This window comes from Zymoseptoria tritici, chromosome 3 (genome assembly GCF_000219625.1).
Source record: "Zymoseptoria tritici IPO323 chromosome 3, whole genome shotgun sequence".
In the NCBI taxonomy this organism is placed as follows: domain Eukaryota; kingdom Fungi; phylum Ascomycota; class Dothideomycetes; order Mycosphaerellales; family Mycosphaerellaceae; genus Zymoseptoria; species Zymoseptoria tritici.
Genome location: NC_018216.1, coordinates 2438397 through 2452854, shown reverse-complemented (window position 1 = coordinate 2452854; position 14458 = coordinate 2438397). Strand labels below are relative to the sequence as shown.

At 52.7% G+C, this 14458-nt stretch overlaps 4 protein-coding genes across 4 annotated transcripts; 3 read left to right on the top strand and 1 right to left on the bottom strand.

Annotated features, from left to right (window-relative positions):
- Nucleotides 1-1552: 1552 nt before the first annotated feature.
- Nucleotides 1553-3733, bottom strand: MYCGRDRAFT_11455 (uncharacterized protein; the record flags this gene model as incomplete). The annotated part of the gene is made up of 5 exons (XM_003853918.1): nt 1553-2169; nt 2228-3411; nt 3470-3527; nt 3588-3619; nt 3681-3733. Coding segments are annotated over 5 exons (1944 nt in total), but the record flags the coding sequence as incomplete, so codon positions are not given.
- Nucleotides 3734-5637: 1904 nt separating this feature from the next.
- On the top strand, nt 5638-7123 carry MYCGRDRAFT_108734 (uncharacterized protein; the record flags this gene model as incomplete). Its single annotated transcript, XM_003854265.1, has 2 exons — nt 5638-6964; nt 7015-7123. 2 exons carry the CDS (start codon nt 5664-5666, stop codon nt 7121-7123), a joined length of 1410 nt encoding a protein of 469 aa, XP_003854313.1.
- A 1081-nt stretch (nt 7124-8204) lies between these two features.
- Nucleotides 8205-10278, top strand: MYCGRDRAFT_70165 (uncharacterized protein; the record flags this gene model as incomplete). Its single annotated transcript, XM_003854266.1, has 4 exons — nt 8205-8442; nt 8501-9378; nt 9421-9908; nt 9966-10278. The coding sequence occupies 4 exons, from the start codon at nt 8205-8207 to the stop codon at nt 10144-10146; spliced, it is 1785 nt and encodes a 594-aa protein (XP_003854314.1).
- Nucleotides 10279-10607: 329 nt separating this feature from the next.
- MYCGRDRAFT_70164 (uncharacterized protein) lies at nt 10608-11796 on the top strand (the record flags this gene model as incomplete). The annotated part of the gene is made up of 4 exons (XM_003854267.1): nt 10608-10715; nt 10771-10813; nt 10872-11652; nt 11708-11796. 4 exons carry the CDS (start codon nt 10608-10610, stop codon nt 11760-11762), a joined length of 987 nt encoding a protein of 328 aa, XP_003854315.1.
- Nucleotides 11797-14458: the final 2662 nt, after the last annotated feature.

Genomic DNA, 14458 nt, shown 5'->3' with positions numbered 1-14458 from the left:
GCATTCGAGGAAATGAATTGTTGACTTCCATGCAGACCTTCCTCTCGGCCGAGTTCCTCGACAGCGCATGCGGCGCTTCTGCGGTGTCTCCCAACGTGGACGTCGGCGGCATTGGTGTAAGTCCCTGGCACTTCGACATGTCAAGCACGCATCAGACTAACCGTGACCACTTCCAGGTGTATATCGGCTACCTAATGCAACTCAGCATCATCCTCTACATCTATCTCCTCTCCCGCCTGCTTTCATCCTGGCTCCACACCCTCGCCTCCTTGGTGTCCACCACATCCCGAGCAGACGCACTCCAGAGTCGATTCAATGCCAGCAATCACCTCCCCGCTCTCCTCGCCGGCCAAATTGAGTACCAAAAAGCACAATGCTTCTTCGCGCTCACCCTACACGGCGCAGCCATCAAAGCTCTGCTCGGCGACGGGTACACTTTCGAAGCCAGATCGTTGCAGGAATTGCATTTGACCATCAACCTCATACGGGACGTGGCGTCCACTGGCATCGTGTGTGTGACTTTTGGACTGTACATGCTTCACCGAGCCGGGAAGAGAGCGTGGTATACGACTGCACTCTCTCTAGTGGCCGTCGGTGTGGCGGGTCTGGCGTGGGGACTGACGTGGTTGCCACTGGAGAACTTGAAGAGGTTGGAGCCAGCCAAGCGGTCGCTTGCGGCATGTGGAGGACTATCGCCGGTGACTTTTTGCCTGGACAACGATGTGCGGCTGTCGAAGTGGCTGGAAGCCGGCAGCATAGCCATGTGCATCATCATCTTGGCTACTCTGCTCCATGGATACCACGAAACACCCGAACGAGGAACTCGGTCCGACGAGAAGAGGACTGTCTCCACCGCCTCTTCATCCACAAACACTTTGGTCAGATACGTCGGGTCCATGCTTGACCCTTATTCATCTCCGCACCTTACAGAAGTCATCCTTTTCATTCTAACGCTTGCCCACCTGATCCACCTCTGCACCAAAAACGAAATGCTCTACGTGGAAGAGTCTGCCAAGTGGGATTTTGCACAACTCATCGCTGTGACCATCTGGGCTCCTGCGATCGTGGAGTATCTGTACGCGGCTGTCAGGGGTGTGGAAAAGATGCAGAAGCATCGTCAGGTGACCACATCTGAACAGGAGGAGGGTGGCGTCGAAGATGGAGAGCGAGATTGAGAAGAGGATGCAGAGCGCATGGTGGCGCTCTTAGTAAACGCCTTTTGGGCTACTTGAAATCAATCTGCTATGTCGCTGCATTTGCCTGTTGTGTGGTTTCGGTCCTCCCTTGTGAGTTCTGTGTATGCATGCCGTTGCTTCGTTATCGTCGCCTCTTTCTGACTGTACCGAGCGGCCTTATTCTCCAATCACTGATCTGCATAGTACTGTCTTCCCCTCCCATCGCTCCCATCGTCCTAGAGCACTCTCTAACGATGAGGAATCGTGGCTCTCATCCACTTTCGACGCCATTGAACTGCTCGATGTGCTCGCAGACCATGACTGTACGTCTGCCACGGCAGGTCTCGGCCTCTCCCTCCTCATCACGCGCCGTTAGCAAAAAGAGGCTCAATGATCCTCCAACTCCACTCCGCAATTCCATCCACCTGCCTCACATCTCTCACCCACTCAATCATCATCGCAACGGTTTGCTCGAGGTCGTCACGATTGACCTGTTCCTCGCAGATCCTCATCAGACACTCATTCTCCGTCGTCATTCTCAAAATCAACAGAATGCCCATGAAATTCTGCGTCCACGCAAAGAGTGACGGGACGAGTCGTTTCTTGTCCTTGGGAGGCGCCATTGCTATGGGCCAGAGGAGCGCGGATTTGATGGCCAGGGCGCAGCTGTTGGCATCTTCGGTGGTCATGAGTTCGGGGAAGTGAAGGGCTTTGTAGATGAATGGGCGATACATGACGTAGCGAGCGTAGTAGAAGCGAGTGCGGAGTTGGGCGGTGACGAGGTCGAGGCTGTTTTTGTGGTTGATGGGCACGGGGCCTTGGTCTTGCGAGAATAGTGGTTCGTTCGGACGACGATTGGAGAGGTCGATATGGGGGAAGTCGAGCTTGTCGCTATCTTGCCAATGGAGCGGGCGAGGAAGGAGGGAGCGCCAGGATTCGAGCTGGCGAGACATTTCGCGGATGACTGTGACTGGTGGTCCGCCATATTCGTTGGCTCCTTCGGCTTGAGTTGCGGATGCTGAGGAGTCGTTAGTGATGCATTACCGGCGTACGGTGGGGTGACTTACATTCGTGGATGATGACGTGTATGCGATGGATCAGCCGTCTAAGCGCTATCATCGCAAGGAAGTGATATTGGAAATGTGATCTGTCATCGGCGGCCGGAGTTGTGGAATCGGCACCTTCGTGAAAGTAGGGTAGAGGGACGCAATCTTCGAGAGATTGTATGCCACTTTGCGGGAGATCCAAATCCAGATGGTAGAGGTCTTCGCTCATGACGCAGCTCCAGTAAGCACGCTTGAGCATGTCTCCGTATGGTGTCTGCCAATCGATGGTCTGGCACTTGATCAAGACTTGGCACGCCATTGATGCAGACGTGATGCATCGCCAGAAGTCCAAATGACGTGCAGATGCCTCGAAGAAGGTGGCTTGTAATAACAGGATCTGAACATTTTCCAGCGTCATATCGGTGGAGATGATACTGGACCTGCGTCGTGCTTCATTAAAGACATCCAGTCCAGGTGGGGATCTGGCCGTGCCACCACGGAAGCCGCTGGGCGTACCATTAACCATGCTGATGGGACGCTCAAAGACACCATCCAATGCAACTTGACCGAGTGCGATGACGAACAGCGTCAGTACACTTTCCGCTTCGCCATCCCGGAAGCCCTCACGTAGTACCAAGCCGAGCGTCTCTGCCTCGAAAAGCTCGTGATTCAATATTGGTGACAGAACGTTGAACGAGCTGAAGTACGCATCGCAGTATTCCTGAATCTTTGGGACAGTCAGGTCGTTGTAGCCGTACCTACCAGTACTTGTCGGCGTGTGAGTTCTTGGATTCACGGGGTATGTGGTCAACTGCTCCCCGATTGCAAGGGCCACTTTGTGACTTGTCATCTCTTTGCGCAAGAACCACGGCGTCCCGTCTTGCAAGACATATTGAAGATCCGAGGTAGCTTCGATGCCCGAGTTGACGAGATGAATATAGATTGAAGGCCAAAGAACGATTTTGTGCGGCACAGTCAAGTGATGGTAGCCTTGCTCACGCTCCAGAGGATAACGAGCCACTCCGTATTCATTTTGTCGATTGTCCGGTGCCACGGATTGACGGGTGGAGCCTCGTGCACCTGGCGTCGTGGACTCCGAAGTGTTCGATGCACTGGGCAGCGCGAGATTGTCGAACTTGTTCTCAAGTCGTGTGAGAGTATCGAGGATATGAACCATGGTCTTGTCCTTTCTGCGGCGCCGAGTTAGTCAGCGATGAGCGTAAGCATCCGAGTGCAGGCAATGCCGACTTTGTCGGGAGCGGCTCCCGATACTGACAATCAACATTCAGTCGCCGACAAAGTCCACCTGGAAGTGTATAAGTGGTCAATACAGTGGTTATAGAGACAATTTCGCTGACCGACTTACATTTGGGACGCTGCTCATCACATTTGCTCTTCCTGTAATGTGTCAGCTGGTGATACATGTCCCATGCCAGCGGATCCTTGAAGAAGGCCATACCTACTACGGCATGTCTGGCACGCTTGTGCTGCAATTGCCGCTCGTTCTCGTCGCTGCACACTCTCTGCAGACTCGAATGAGGATGACATGACTGCACAATCTCTCTGCGGCCAAGCTCGCTGTCCTGAGCACTGCTAGAGGGTGATGTGTTGCTCATGCAAGATAAGCGCGACTGTTCAAGCCGGTCCACAAAAGGACGGTAGGTGATGCTTGTCCAGAAATGAGATGCATCTGATGGCGAATGGATTCGTGGTCTGCCTCTGTGAAGGTTTGGTATTCCAGAGGTTTCTTTCCGATGGGCTTCCGGTGGATGGCGAGAATTTATGTCCGCTGGTTTATCTCTCGTGCCCAGTTCGGGCTGATTCCTTCCTTCTCGCGGTGATGCTGCGACTGTCCACTTATAGAGGCCTCGACAGGAAGGGTATATTGATGATTGAAGTTGTTCAGCCTCGATTTCTTTTTTCAAACTCCTGGCGAGGTCCCGTCATGCGGATACTGATGGTCCCACCCGTTGCTCGAGCGATACGTATTAGCTTGTTTTGTGATGGAAGTGACGTTCGACCGATGCGATGAATCGATGCTCGCCGGTGCATACATGAAAAGACTGGAGAGCAGTGTTCTATGAGCGGTGGCTAAGGTAATTGATGCGGCGGGAGCGTCCTTGATCTGACGTTCGAGCTCCGGCTGCCGAAGCGCCACGGGTCGTGTGACGGCGAGGTACATTTATCGTTCCCGAGTCCAATCGACCTGACCTTTTCTTCAACCTCGCATATGCACTCGTGAAGATGAGGATGCCGGCAGATCGCAGGGTCTCTATAATGGATTCCCATCGAGCCTATCAAATCACTTCTTCTATCTGCTTGCCCCAGATGGCCCCTCTCCACCCTCTCCCGTCGCACGATGCTACCACAGATAGCTGACAATTCTCCTGAGGTGTCCCATCCTCCCCAAAGCGTCGAGATCGCCTCCGCGCTGCCAGTCTCTGTTTCCCTCGACTGAGTGCAATGCTGCACTCTGCTAGACCCTGGAGAAGGTTGGCTCCAAAGCGTTTCTGGCACGTTCCGTCGCCGACAAATTTGAACTCTCTCCCACTGGTTGATCCCGAATGGGCTTCGACTGGTTTTGATCGTCAAGAGAAGCAGTCGCTCTTTGTGGAGGGCCGCCGATTGGCGACGATGAATGTATCGTCCTATTCTCGTCGCCATGCAGTATCGCGCCAACTTACAATGCAACATTAATGGCATGAGACGACCTCGACTGGATCGCTAGCAGTCGAGTGGGGTCATGAACAACTGATTGCAAAGTCCAGCCCCGTATCGGGATGCATGGTAGAACTACAAGACTGACGAATGCTCTTGCTAGGAGGTCATGAACATCCCTGTGATCTTGAGCCGCAACATTCCATCCACGAAACGACGTCACTCTCACGCAATTGGGCCTGTCTACGATAGATCACCACCCACTGACATGACACTCGAACGAGGCATGTGCCGGTTTTGATCTTCTTCGTACGGCGCACCGTCAACACGACACCAAGAGGAACAGGTACGAGCGCTGGGCAAGTGCAACGGGGCTGCAACGTTCATGCCGTACCTCTCTCAACCACAGACACAAGCCTGCCTCTTCACCAGCAGGTACCGCCCGAAAGTTGGCAACGCTGAGGAGGCGCTCTTCTCTCCACTCCAACTGCGCCTCCTTCATCTACCTGTAACCGTTCACCTCACTCATTGCTGTTGCATCTAATTGTAAGTGAGTGAAACTGCTCCTTCTTCTTCAATCTCCTAAGACTGCCGGCCACGATCCTTCTTCACCAGCACACGATCAACATCACCCGGACCTGCCGAAGTAATCCGCCAACCTCGAGCGTGTCAACCAGGTAAGCTTCCATTTCCTCCCTCCGCTTTTCACGTGCCTGCAAACACGACCTACCTTCACTTCACTCCTCAACTGCCCCGACATTCCACCACAATCCTTGTATTTCCTATGTTACGGCCGCGAAGCACGGTAGCAGACATCAAAGCCACTTTCGAAGCCCGCAGCAGACAGATCCTCGCCGAGCAGCAACAGCTACAAGCACATTCTCACAGAGCAGGCGACCTAGCTAACATGCCTCCTGTCAAACCATCGACCCTCCTCCAGAAACTCACTCCACCATCGATTGATGCCATCCTCGATACCGTCCCAGCACGTCTACGTCCACACTGGATCGGTCCGAAACGTGTCGACCGCCCAGTCACGCCGGGAATAGAAGCTATGAAGAGAACAGTCACCATCGACTTCAGCTCGCCAGGTCTTCAGCCTCCCGTCTTCATTGGCACGAGCCTGAGCGATCCGCAATGGGAGGCGATTGAGATGGACCATACGAAGGACGAGAAGGGCGAACACCACTTTTCGAAGACATTTGCCGCAGAAGAAGGTGAATACCAGTACAAATTGCGTCTCGGACCGGGAGACTGGTGGATCTGCGATGATAGTAAGCCCAAGGTCGACGACGGTGCAGGCAACCAGAACAACCTCGTCGTCGTCAAGGCTGAAGCTCAACCTGCGCCCACTCAGCCTGCCGCTTCTCCTGTTGCAGCCGCATCAGTGTCAACGCCTCAGGAACCAGCACATGATCGACCTGCTGAGAAATCCGAGGCAGCACCAACAATGCCAGATCCGCATGGATCCGAGAAGAAAGAGGACCCTCACACTACAGAGCCTGCACATCATGAAGATCCTCCACTGCTGCCGCATGAGTCCGCATCGTTGGACACGCACGAGCAGACGCATGCACCGCTATTCCGACATGAGAGCATGGCAATCGACGACAAGAAACATGGCGACGACGCACATCCGACGGCGTCACCTACAGGTCGCATGACGCCTCAGGCACCCGCATCGCCAATCCCTGAAGAGGCCGATCCCAATGACCCAACACTGGTCAAATTCCCGACTGATCACAAAGGTATCATGGAGCACCTGGATCGCACAAAGCAGAATCTCCCTTCAGATCAAAGCACTCCCGGCCAGAAGCCACCAGCTCCGCATTCGGCCGCAGCCAGTGCGCCGCAGTCTCTGTCCAGCGTGCAGGAAGACGAGGAAGAGTCAGGACTTGCGGAGCTCATCGTACCCGTGGTAATGGTCGTCGATGCAGATAGAATTGATGGTCCGATGACTCCACCAATGACACCAAAAGACTTGGACGAGCGAAGCTTGGCCGAAGATGCGAGTAAAGAGAAGGTGGAACGCGAGTCGGCTGATGGAGGCGCTACGGCCACAGATGACTCGTCATTCTCTGTCCTGTAAGCTCAACGACTGTTTGCTGGCAGCCATGAAGAAACACAGCTAACAGCCTTCGCAGTTTCGCCGGTCTTGGGTTCGCTGCGGCCATGGCTGTGACTACACTCGTCATCCGCTACTTCGCACCCAGCTCCTCCATTGACTCCATGCTCGATTCTTGATCACAAGGCAGATGGAGCACGAAGAATGAAGAGTCCTTGACTCGTGGGAAATCATTGGGAAGGGAGTTCAAAAGCGAGCAGTCTAACGGAGAAATGAGATACGACGACGACGACTTACGAGTATGATATGCCGAGCGGATCCTGATAGCCCTATGGATTAGCAGAATCGATTTTGAGCCTTCTCCTACCTGTCTCGTCTTGGTGTTTCTTCCGGCGGTGGTCAGGACAGATTACAGTGACTTGCGTGCTGCTGTCTCCTCTCTTGTTCTCAGATGTATCCTATTACCAGCACCAGCTACGGTCTTGGTTCTGGTCCATTGATCAGTGTCGATCATGTCCAGAGTGAATTGTCAATCCTTCAACGTCGACGCGAACGTGCGGTCTACAGTCCGATACAATGGCATGAAGTGTGCGCGAGCTCCACGTGAAGCGCCACGACTTGCCACTAAATTTCCTAGCGCTGCTTCATCTGGGGAAGAACGATCATCTCATCTCTACCTACTTTATTAATACATTACCACCACCTTCGTGGCGCACACCTACAGCGTCCGCACTTTGATCAACCAATTTACATCGCCGCGACGCCGCACATTCGTCTGAGGATCTGTCACGACCACACTCCATTGGCTGTCACACCTGCCAAACGCTCTTCGATCATCGGCGAACACCTGTCACAGTCCCTACCTTTGCCTAAACTCGATACTTATACCGCTACCCGACAACATACTTTGACTCTTCAGCATCGCCTGTGGATATCGCAACAGCAACCGAATCTTTGCCCGCCAGTCCCGACCCTGTACTGTATCGCAAGAGCTACGGTAGTGTCTCCACGAATTGGAAAGGGAAAGCTGCAGGGTAAACAACTTCATCTGAGCAAGCAAGAGGACGATCATAGATATTCTGGCACATCAGCGCTGAGCCTTTCCTGGATCCGGGGGCGTGAGAGGAGCGGAGGAGCAGAGCGGCCAGCAGCAGTGTCGCAACAGGTCACACGAGCGCACACTAGGACACTTTTCACGTCTTGCGCGCCGCACGAGGCCGTCGCAAGTCTGACTGGCGCGTCGAATGCGTTGGCCGCGTAATGGATCCGCAAAGCCAGTCCTTTACCCCGTTCAGCAGTAATAGCACGGGCAACAGTGGCGGCGGTGAGACGTCCTGGCGCCAGCAGAGCGATATTGTTAGAGTCCAGCAGGTGCAGGCGGAGCACGCCGAGAGGATTGCTCGGTTAGAGAGGAGACAGGACGAGGATGCGAGGTTGAAGAGTGTTTGGGGCCAGAGTTCGCCATTTCCGAGTGTGCTGAGCGGAACACCGCAGCAAGGTACGTAGTGGCTGTGTTATCAAGGGTAGCAGACTCCTTTGGCTGACGTGTACTCCAGCACCGCTTCAGCACCTCCCTTCCGACCAGTTCCGCAGCTTCGACGACGACGCCAACAACCTGATGAGCAGTCTACATCTTGATGCGGAGGAGGAGCCGCGCAGAGGGTTGGGCGCCACATCGAGAGCGAATAGCGTGCGCTTTGACGAGACCGCCAACCAGAACCACTTCTCGCACTCCTCACGGCCTTCCGTGGAGTTCTTCTCGCGGACGAGCAGCGGATACAGCGGCCTTCAGATGACCGAGCGGAGTTCTTCGCATAAGTCGGAAGGTCGCGCCAGCTCCGCGCACTCGATGCGATCTGCTGCTTCCGGCCGGGCTAACAGCCTAAATCTCGAAACTGCCTACGGCTCTGGAGACTCCACCCGGTCGCCAGCAGAGGCTCCTGGACTTGCTCCTGGACTGCTGTTACTTGGCGCTGCGCCGGCCATCATTCGTTGTTGGATGAACACCAACTTCAAGCACGACGCGTTGCTCTACGCTGCGGTCTGCACCGGTTCGTACAAGTCGTTTCTCGATCTGCGACTGATACACAAGCTCGGATTCGAGGCCTCGATTCGTGCGAAAGCCGATGGCGTTCGTACAGTCGAGCTACCCATCTACTTTCCGGAAGCAGTCTCACATCCAGCCTCTTCACGATCCAGCAGTCCCGCGCCGCAATTACCATCTCTACAGATCGAGTTCCGCGTCATTGAGCGCACCGATCCCGAGGAGCACTGCAAAGCTATCCAGATCTTCATTGGCAGCGATGTCTTGCGTGCTCATAACGCCGACATTCTCTTCTCTTCGAATAGCATGACGCTGTACGACAACGAGCGCAACAAACTCAGCATACCGCTCTCACGTCCTGAAAGCGAAGCGGCGTTCAATGGCTTGTACGTCACAAGTGGCGAAGCACAATCCGCGCAGCCTCTCAGCAAGATTGACGAGCCACTGAAAGAGCAAATCTACCTCAACGGCCTAGGCGTCGGTAGCTCTGCTGCATCTGTGTCTTCTGCCGCCGCGAGTCCGCCTCCGGGCAAATATCGTCCGCCTGGTGCCCTCGCCGCGGAGTCGAGCAGCATCGACTCCACCAAACTCGGTGTGATTGGATCTTCCGATAATGATACGCGTCCTGCAAGCCGTCAGTCCACGATTTCTCGTCCTTCCCTCAGTCATCTCAACACCCGTGGCGAACTAGAAGCGGACACTGGCGCACAGATCGCTCCTTCAAGATCTGGCAGCACGTCCGGGATCTGGGGCGGCAGCTGGCGCCGCGAGGGTACGACGTCTGCTAGCACTGCTGCCACACCTTCCTCTAGCACTCTGGACTGGGCCGGCGCCAGCAAGAACCGCGAGGCCTCGCCCTATCAGCGCAAAGACCCGGGCATCAAAGTCCTCAAACCCAAGGTTTCAGCACGAACCGTCTCGTCTGCTGCCACATCTTCAGCGGGCATCGGAGCAAGCCCGGCAGACCCCATGAAGAGTCGGTTCTTTGATGAGGGCAGACGTCGGAGTGTAGAGAATGGTGCGGGTGCGAAGACTCCTACTGCTGGCGCTAAGGAGGGCTCGATCACGGGAACTCCCATCACATCTCCTGCGAGTGCGCCGAAGAGCAAGGCGAATCCGATTGGAGGCGCGAGCGCGTTTTCTTGGTTGGCGAAATAGTGGCAATGTCAATACGAAGGTTGTAGCGGAAGCATGGAAAGAAGCAATGTCTCACGCATCCGGAAGGGCGTGTTCGAGAGCTGTGTTCGCAGATCATACTTGTAGTGTATCAAGAGGTGAGGACGTCCCTGGAAGCAATGCGATGTCGTTGACCTTTTTGCTGCAGTTGCCTTGCGGATGTGTGGAATTGGAAAGTAATTACTGTATACCGTAATTTGTGACTTCCCAGTGCTGTCGGATCATTCGATGCGCAATACCACTCACCTTTGCTGTCCTTGATCCAGTCTATCGTGATTCTGCTCTCTTGCTGTCGTCTACCTGTGGTCACCTATTATTACACTTCCCCTTTAGTTCTACCCCATGCTTGGCAATCGTGGAACGTCCCCTGTCTCAATGGCTTACCAGACCTCTGGATTCACAGCTCGACATCACTGGAGACATGCATCATGCGCCTTCATAACATGCAGAGGCCATGCCTCTGGTCACTGGCATGGCTGGTTATATTGCTCGCAGGATTCGCTGAGGCCAGTATTGGCGACTACTTGCCCGAGTTCAAGGACTGTGTCAAGGTAAGTGGGCGATGGAACATTGCAGTAGAAGCACGCGAAGTTGACGTTCATTCAGCACTGCATAGACGCGAACTGCAACGACAATGGCCCGACCATTCGTAAGTCAACCTGATGCCAACTCCTCAACTCACCAGAGCTGACACCGTCTCTCCTCAGCCCTCCAACACCGCCTCCTACTCTGGACCTGCCCCGCTGAATGCGACTACACCTGCCAGCACATCATAACCGACCAACGCCTCGCCCGCGACCCTCCACTCCGCCAGCCAATCGTCCAATACCACGGAAAATGGCCCTTCTACCGCTTCCTCGGCATGCAAGAGCCCGCATCCGTACTCTTCTCCCTCCTCAACTTCCTCGCGCACGATTACGGCCTGAGCAAGATCCGCACGCAAATACCGCAGAAATACACCCTCAGAAAGTACTATGTGCTGTTCTCATACTTTGGCATGGCGAGCTGGGTGTTTAGCATGATTTTCCACACGAGAGATTTCAGAATCACGGAAAAGTTGGATTACTTTGGCGCGGGTGCGAGTGTCATGTACGGCATGTATTATACGCCGATCCGCATCTTCCGCCTCGACAGGTCGGAGAACGACTCGGGAAAAGGAGGCACGTTATTGAGGGTGTGGACATTGCTTTGCGTAACGGGATACCTCCTACACGTGTCCTACCTGTCGTTCATACGCTTCGACTATACATATAACATGGCGGCGAACGTGGTGGTGGGACTGGTACAGAATATCATGTGGACGTGGTTTTCAGTGCATCGATTCAGGAAGGTGGGAAGACTGTGGGCGGCGTGGCCTGGGTTGATTGTATTTTGGATCTTGTTCGCAATGAGTTTGGAGTTGTTTGATTTTGCGCCTTGGTGGGGGATGGTGGATGCGCATGCTTTGTGGCATTTGGGAACGGTCGGGCCGACGGTTTGGTGGTATAAGTGAGTTGTAGCGAGGTGTATATTTGAAGGGTTGATATGCTAACGAACTTTACAGTTTTCTTCTGAAAGATGCGCAGGAAGATATACAGGGTGCGAGATTGAAGCAATAGTGCATCTACCTGTATACACGGACACCATCATTCACAACCCTCTGCTCCGCCTCGCATTGTTCTGCACAATTCCATCCCATTGCTGGTACAGCGGTCCGCCAAGGGCGTGAGAGTGACCTGTTAGTGCGGTCGTCCTCCCTGTCATGCCAGGTTGGAGGCGTGGACTCGATTGGTCAAATCCTTCAAAACATGGTATTTTTCACATATAGTCGACCGGAACATGGGATCCCTAGTAGGTACCTGTCTCCACCCAACGAACTCGCAATGGGATGCCGAGCAGATACAAAGGGTGCCGCGCAAGCAAGCAGACTGCAGTGCGTGCCGACTGGCAACTCCATGTGTCCGGAGCAAGGGAAACGTCATCAACACGATCACGCTGCGGACTTCGGCGGAAGCATTTCCCAGGACCATGCTTTGTTGAAATGTGGGTCTGTCTAGTCATGGTAACCGATGTCGGTACCTCAAAAACCTTAGCCAGAAGGTAGATAGTTCCTTCTCCAATCTAATAGCTCATAATCTTCAACAGGTTATGAGCCCGGACAGTGCTTCCGCGGCTTTAATAGCCAAATACATATTGTTACGATTATGAGCCTACTGAATAAACATCTGCAGTTAAGAATTAATAAACTCCGAGTGGTTGCGAACACCTAATGATTGTCTGTCGAAATGAAAATCTCTAAATGCCCTTGTAGCTCGTCGCAGGACGCAAACCTCCTCTGCATGCTCGTTTACGAGCTCGTTACACTAACGCTAACTAACAACGGTATTCGATAGCACAACGCTACTATTTTGAATTTCCTCACCGTTAGTTTAATGCTGTTAGACTCCTTAGTCCGGTTACTTAATACTAGCCGGAGCTCTTTTGATGCACTAAGAGTTGAGGCTAACTAATGTTTTTCTCCGAATACCGGTACTCGGTAATAACACGTTGCGGTTTTTTAGAACCTAATGCATTAATGAAATATTAATGAACTTTAATAAACACTAAACCCTAAGAGAAAATCCTAATAAAAGAACACTTGTTCTATCCCCTTTACATTTACTACCTATCCGATAGCGAGACTACCTATCGACGAGACTGCCGAAGCACGCGAAAAACGACTACAATCACAACGAGACTTAAGTCAAAAGTATCGAGACAAGAAGCGAGACCAGAGGATCCAAGCTGTAGCTGCGGATAGGCGCGCATAAGAGAATCGAGAACGCCTAGAAGCCCAACGACAAACTGATCTTGCTCGACAACAACAAAGGACATTTTCTTCCCTCGAACACGGTAGAAACAAGACTCCGCGACAATACTTTGACGATATAGGCAACAACCTAGTAGCTACTACTAAAGGGGTGTAAGGCGATAAGAATTCTGTACACCCACCAAAAAATCTGAAATCTAAGCGCCGTACCGAGGCTACAAATACTTTAACTACCGATATACTTACACCGGCCTCGCTAACTGCTATTAAATCTGAAGAGAAGCCAAAGAAATTAAAGTCGAAGAAACGAGCAAAGCGTGAAAAGAAGCGCGCCGAACGACAACCTTAGACTAAGGTAAACTCGGTCCTAGAGTTAACTAGTAAAAACAACGAAGACAAAGAAGATTCTGATCTTTACAACGCAACATTAAGCGAAGAGTCTGACACCAACGAAGACGACGAGGACGATAGTAAAGTTAAACCAATTTTACGTACTCCATTACCGATTATCGACGAAACGACTTAACGATTTTCAGCAGCACCGATTGGAGGAGTGCTATACACATTAACTATGCCACTAAAACGACAACCTGCTGCGCGCGCGTCTGCGCAGCTAGCTCGGCCAGACCCTCCAGCCCGCCGAACGACCGCTGTTATAGCGTCCTTATTGAAATATCGACAAACGAAACAAAAGGCGGCGTTAGACCCTAAGAGTTTCAGCTCTGTAAAGAAGCTAAGAAACTCGGATAACTACACCGACTAGTACGATTCCTTCAAGATCGCCTGCCTTCAGGCCGGCGTGTCAGATTTCTTTAAGGGACTCGAGCCTGAACCTCTGCCTGTCGAGAGCGAGGACATTAAAGATGTCAACGACTACATGCTAGAACTAGCTAACTGGCAAGGAAAAAACGAGTCTTTGCTTAGTTTTGTACAGTCTTCGTACGAACAGCATATGCAGGACAAGATCGTGCACTATGCTAAGGTTCACGATACCCTATCAATTCTTAATGCCGAGTGCACTAATACTAGAAGCAGCATTGCTTAAGAGCGCTTTGCGTTGCTATTAAACTACGACTTCGGCCAGGCTAAGGACTTTCCTAATTTCCTTCGAGAATTTAATAAGCGACACAGTGATCTCTGCCGCCTACGAGGTAACATTAATTGGAGCAGTAAGAACATAAAGTGTTTCTTTTTTGAACGCGCACTTAGAGACCACTTTGCGGAATTTCTTCGCGTTACAGTAACGCAATTCGCAATTGCTAGATACGGTGGACGAGGATCTGGCAGAAACCTAACCTTTAATAAAATGGCCTCTCGCGCAGAAGATCATTAGGTTAGCATTCGGCAGAGCGACAACCACAAGGATCTAGTTGAAAGCCGCTTATTCGCGGCATTTAATAACAAACGAACTTTTAGCTAACGAGACGATAGTCGCCTAAGGCTAGGTGTACTTCTTAGAGATCCGAACGCTTAGTGCTAGTAGAAAGGCTATAAGGGCAAGGGACA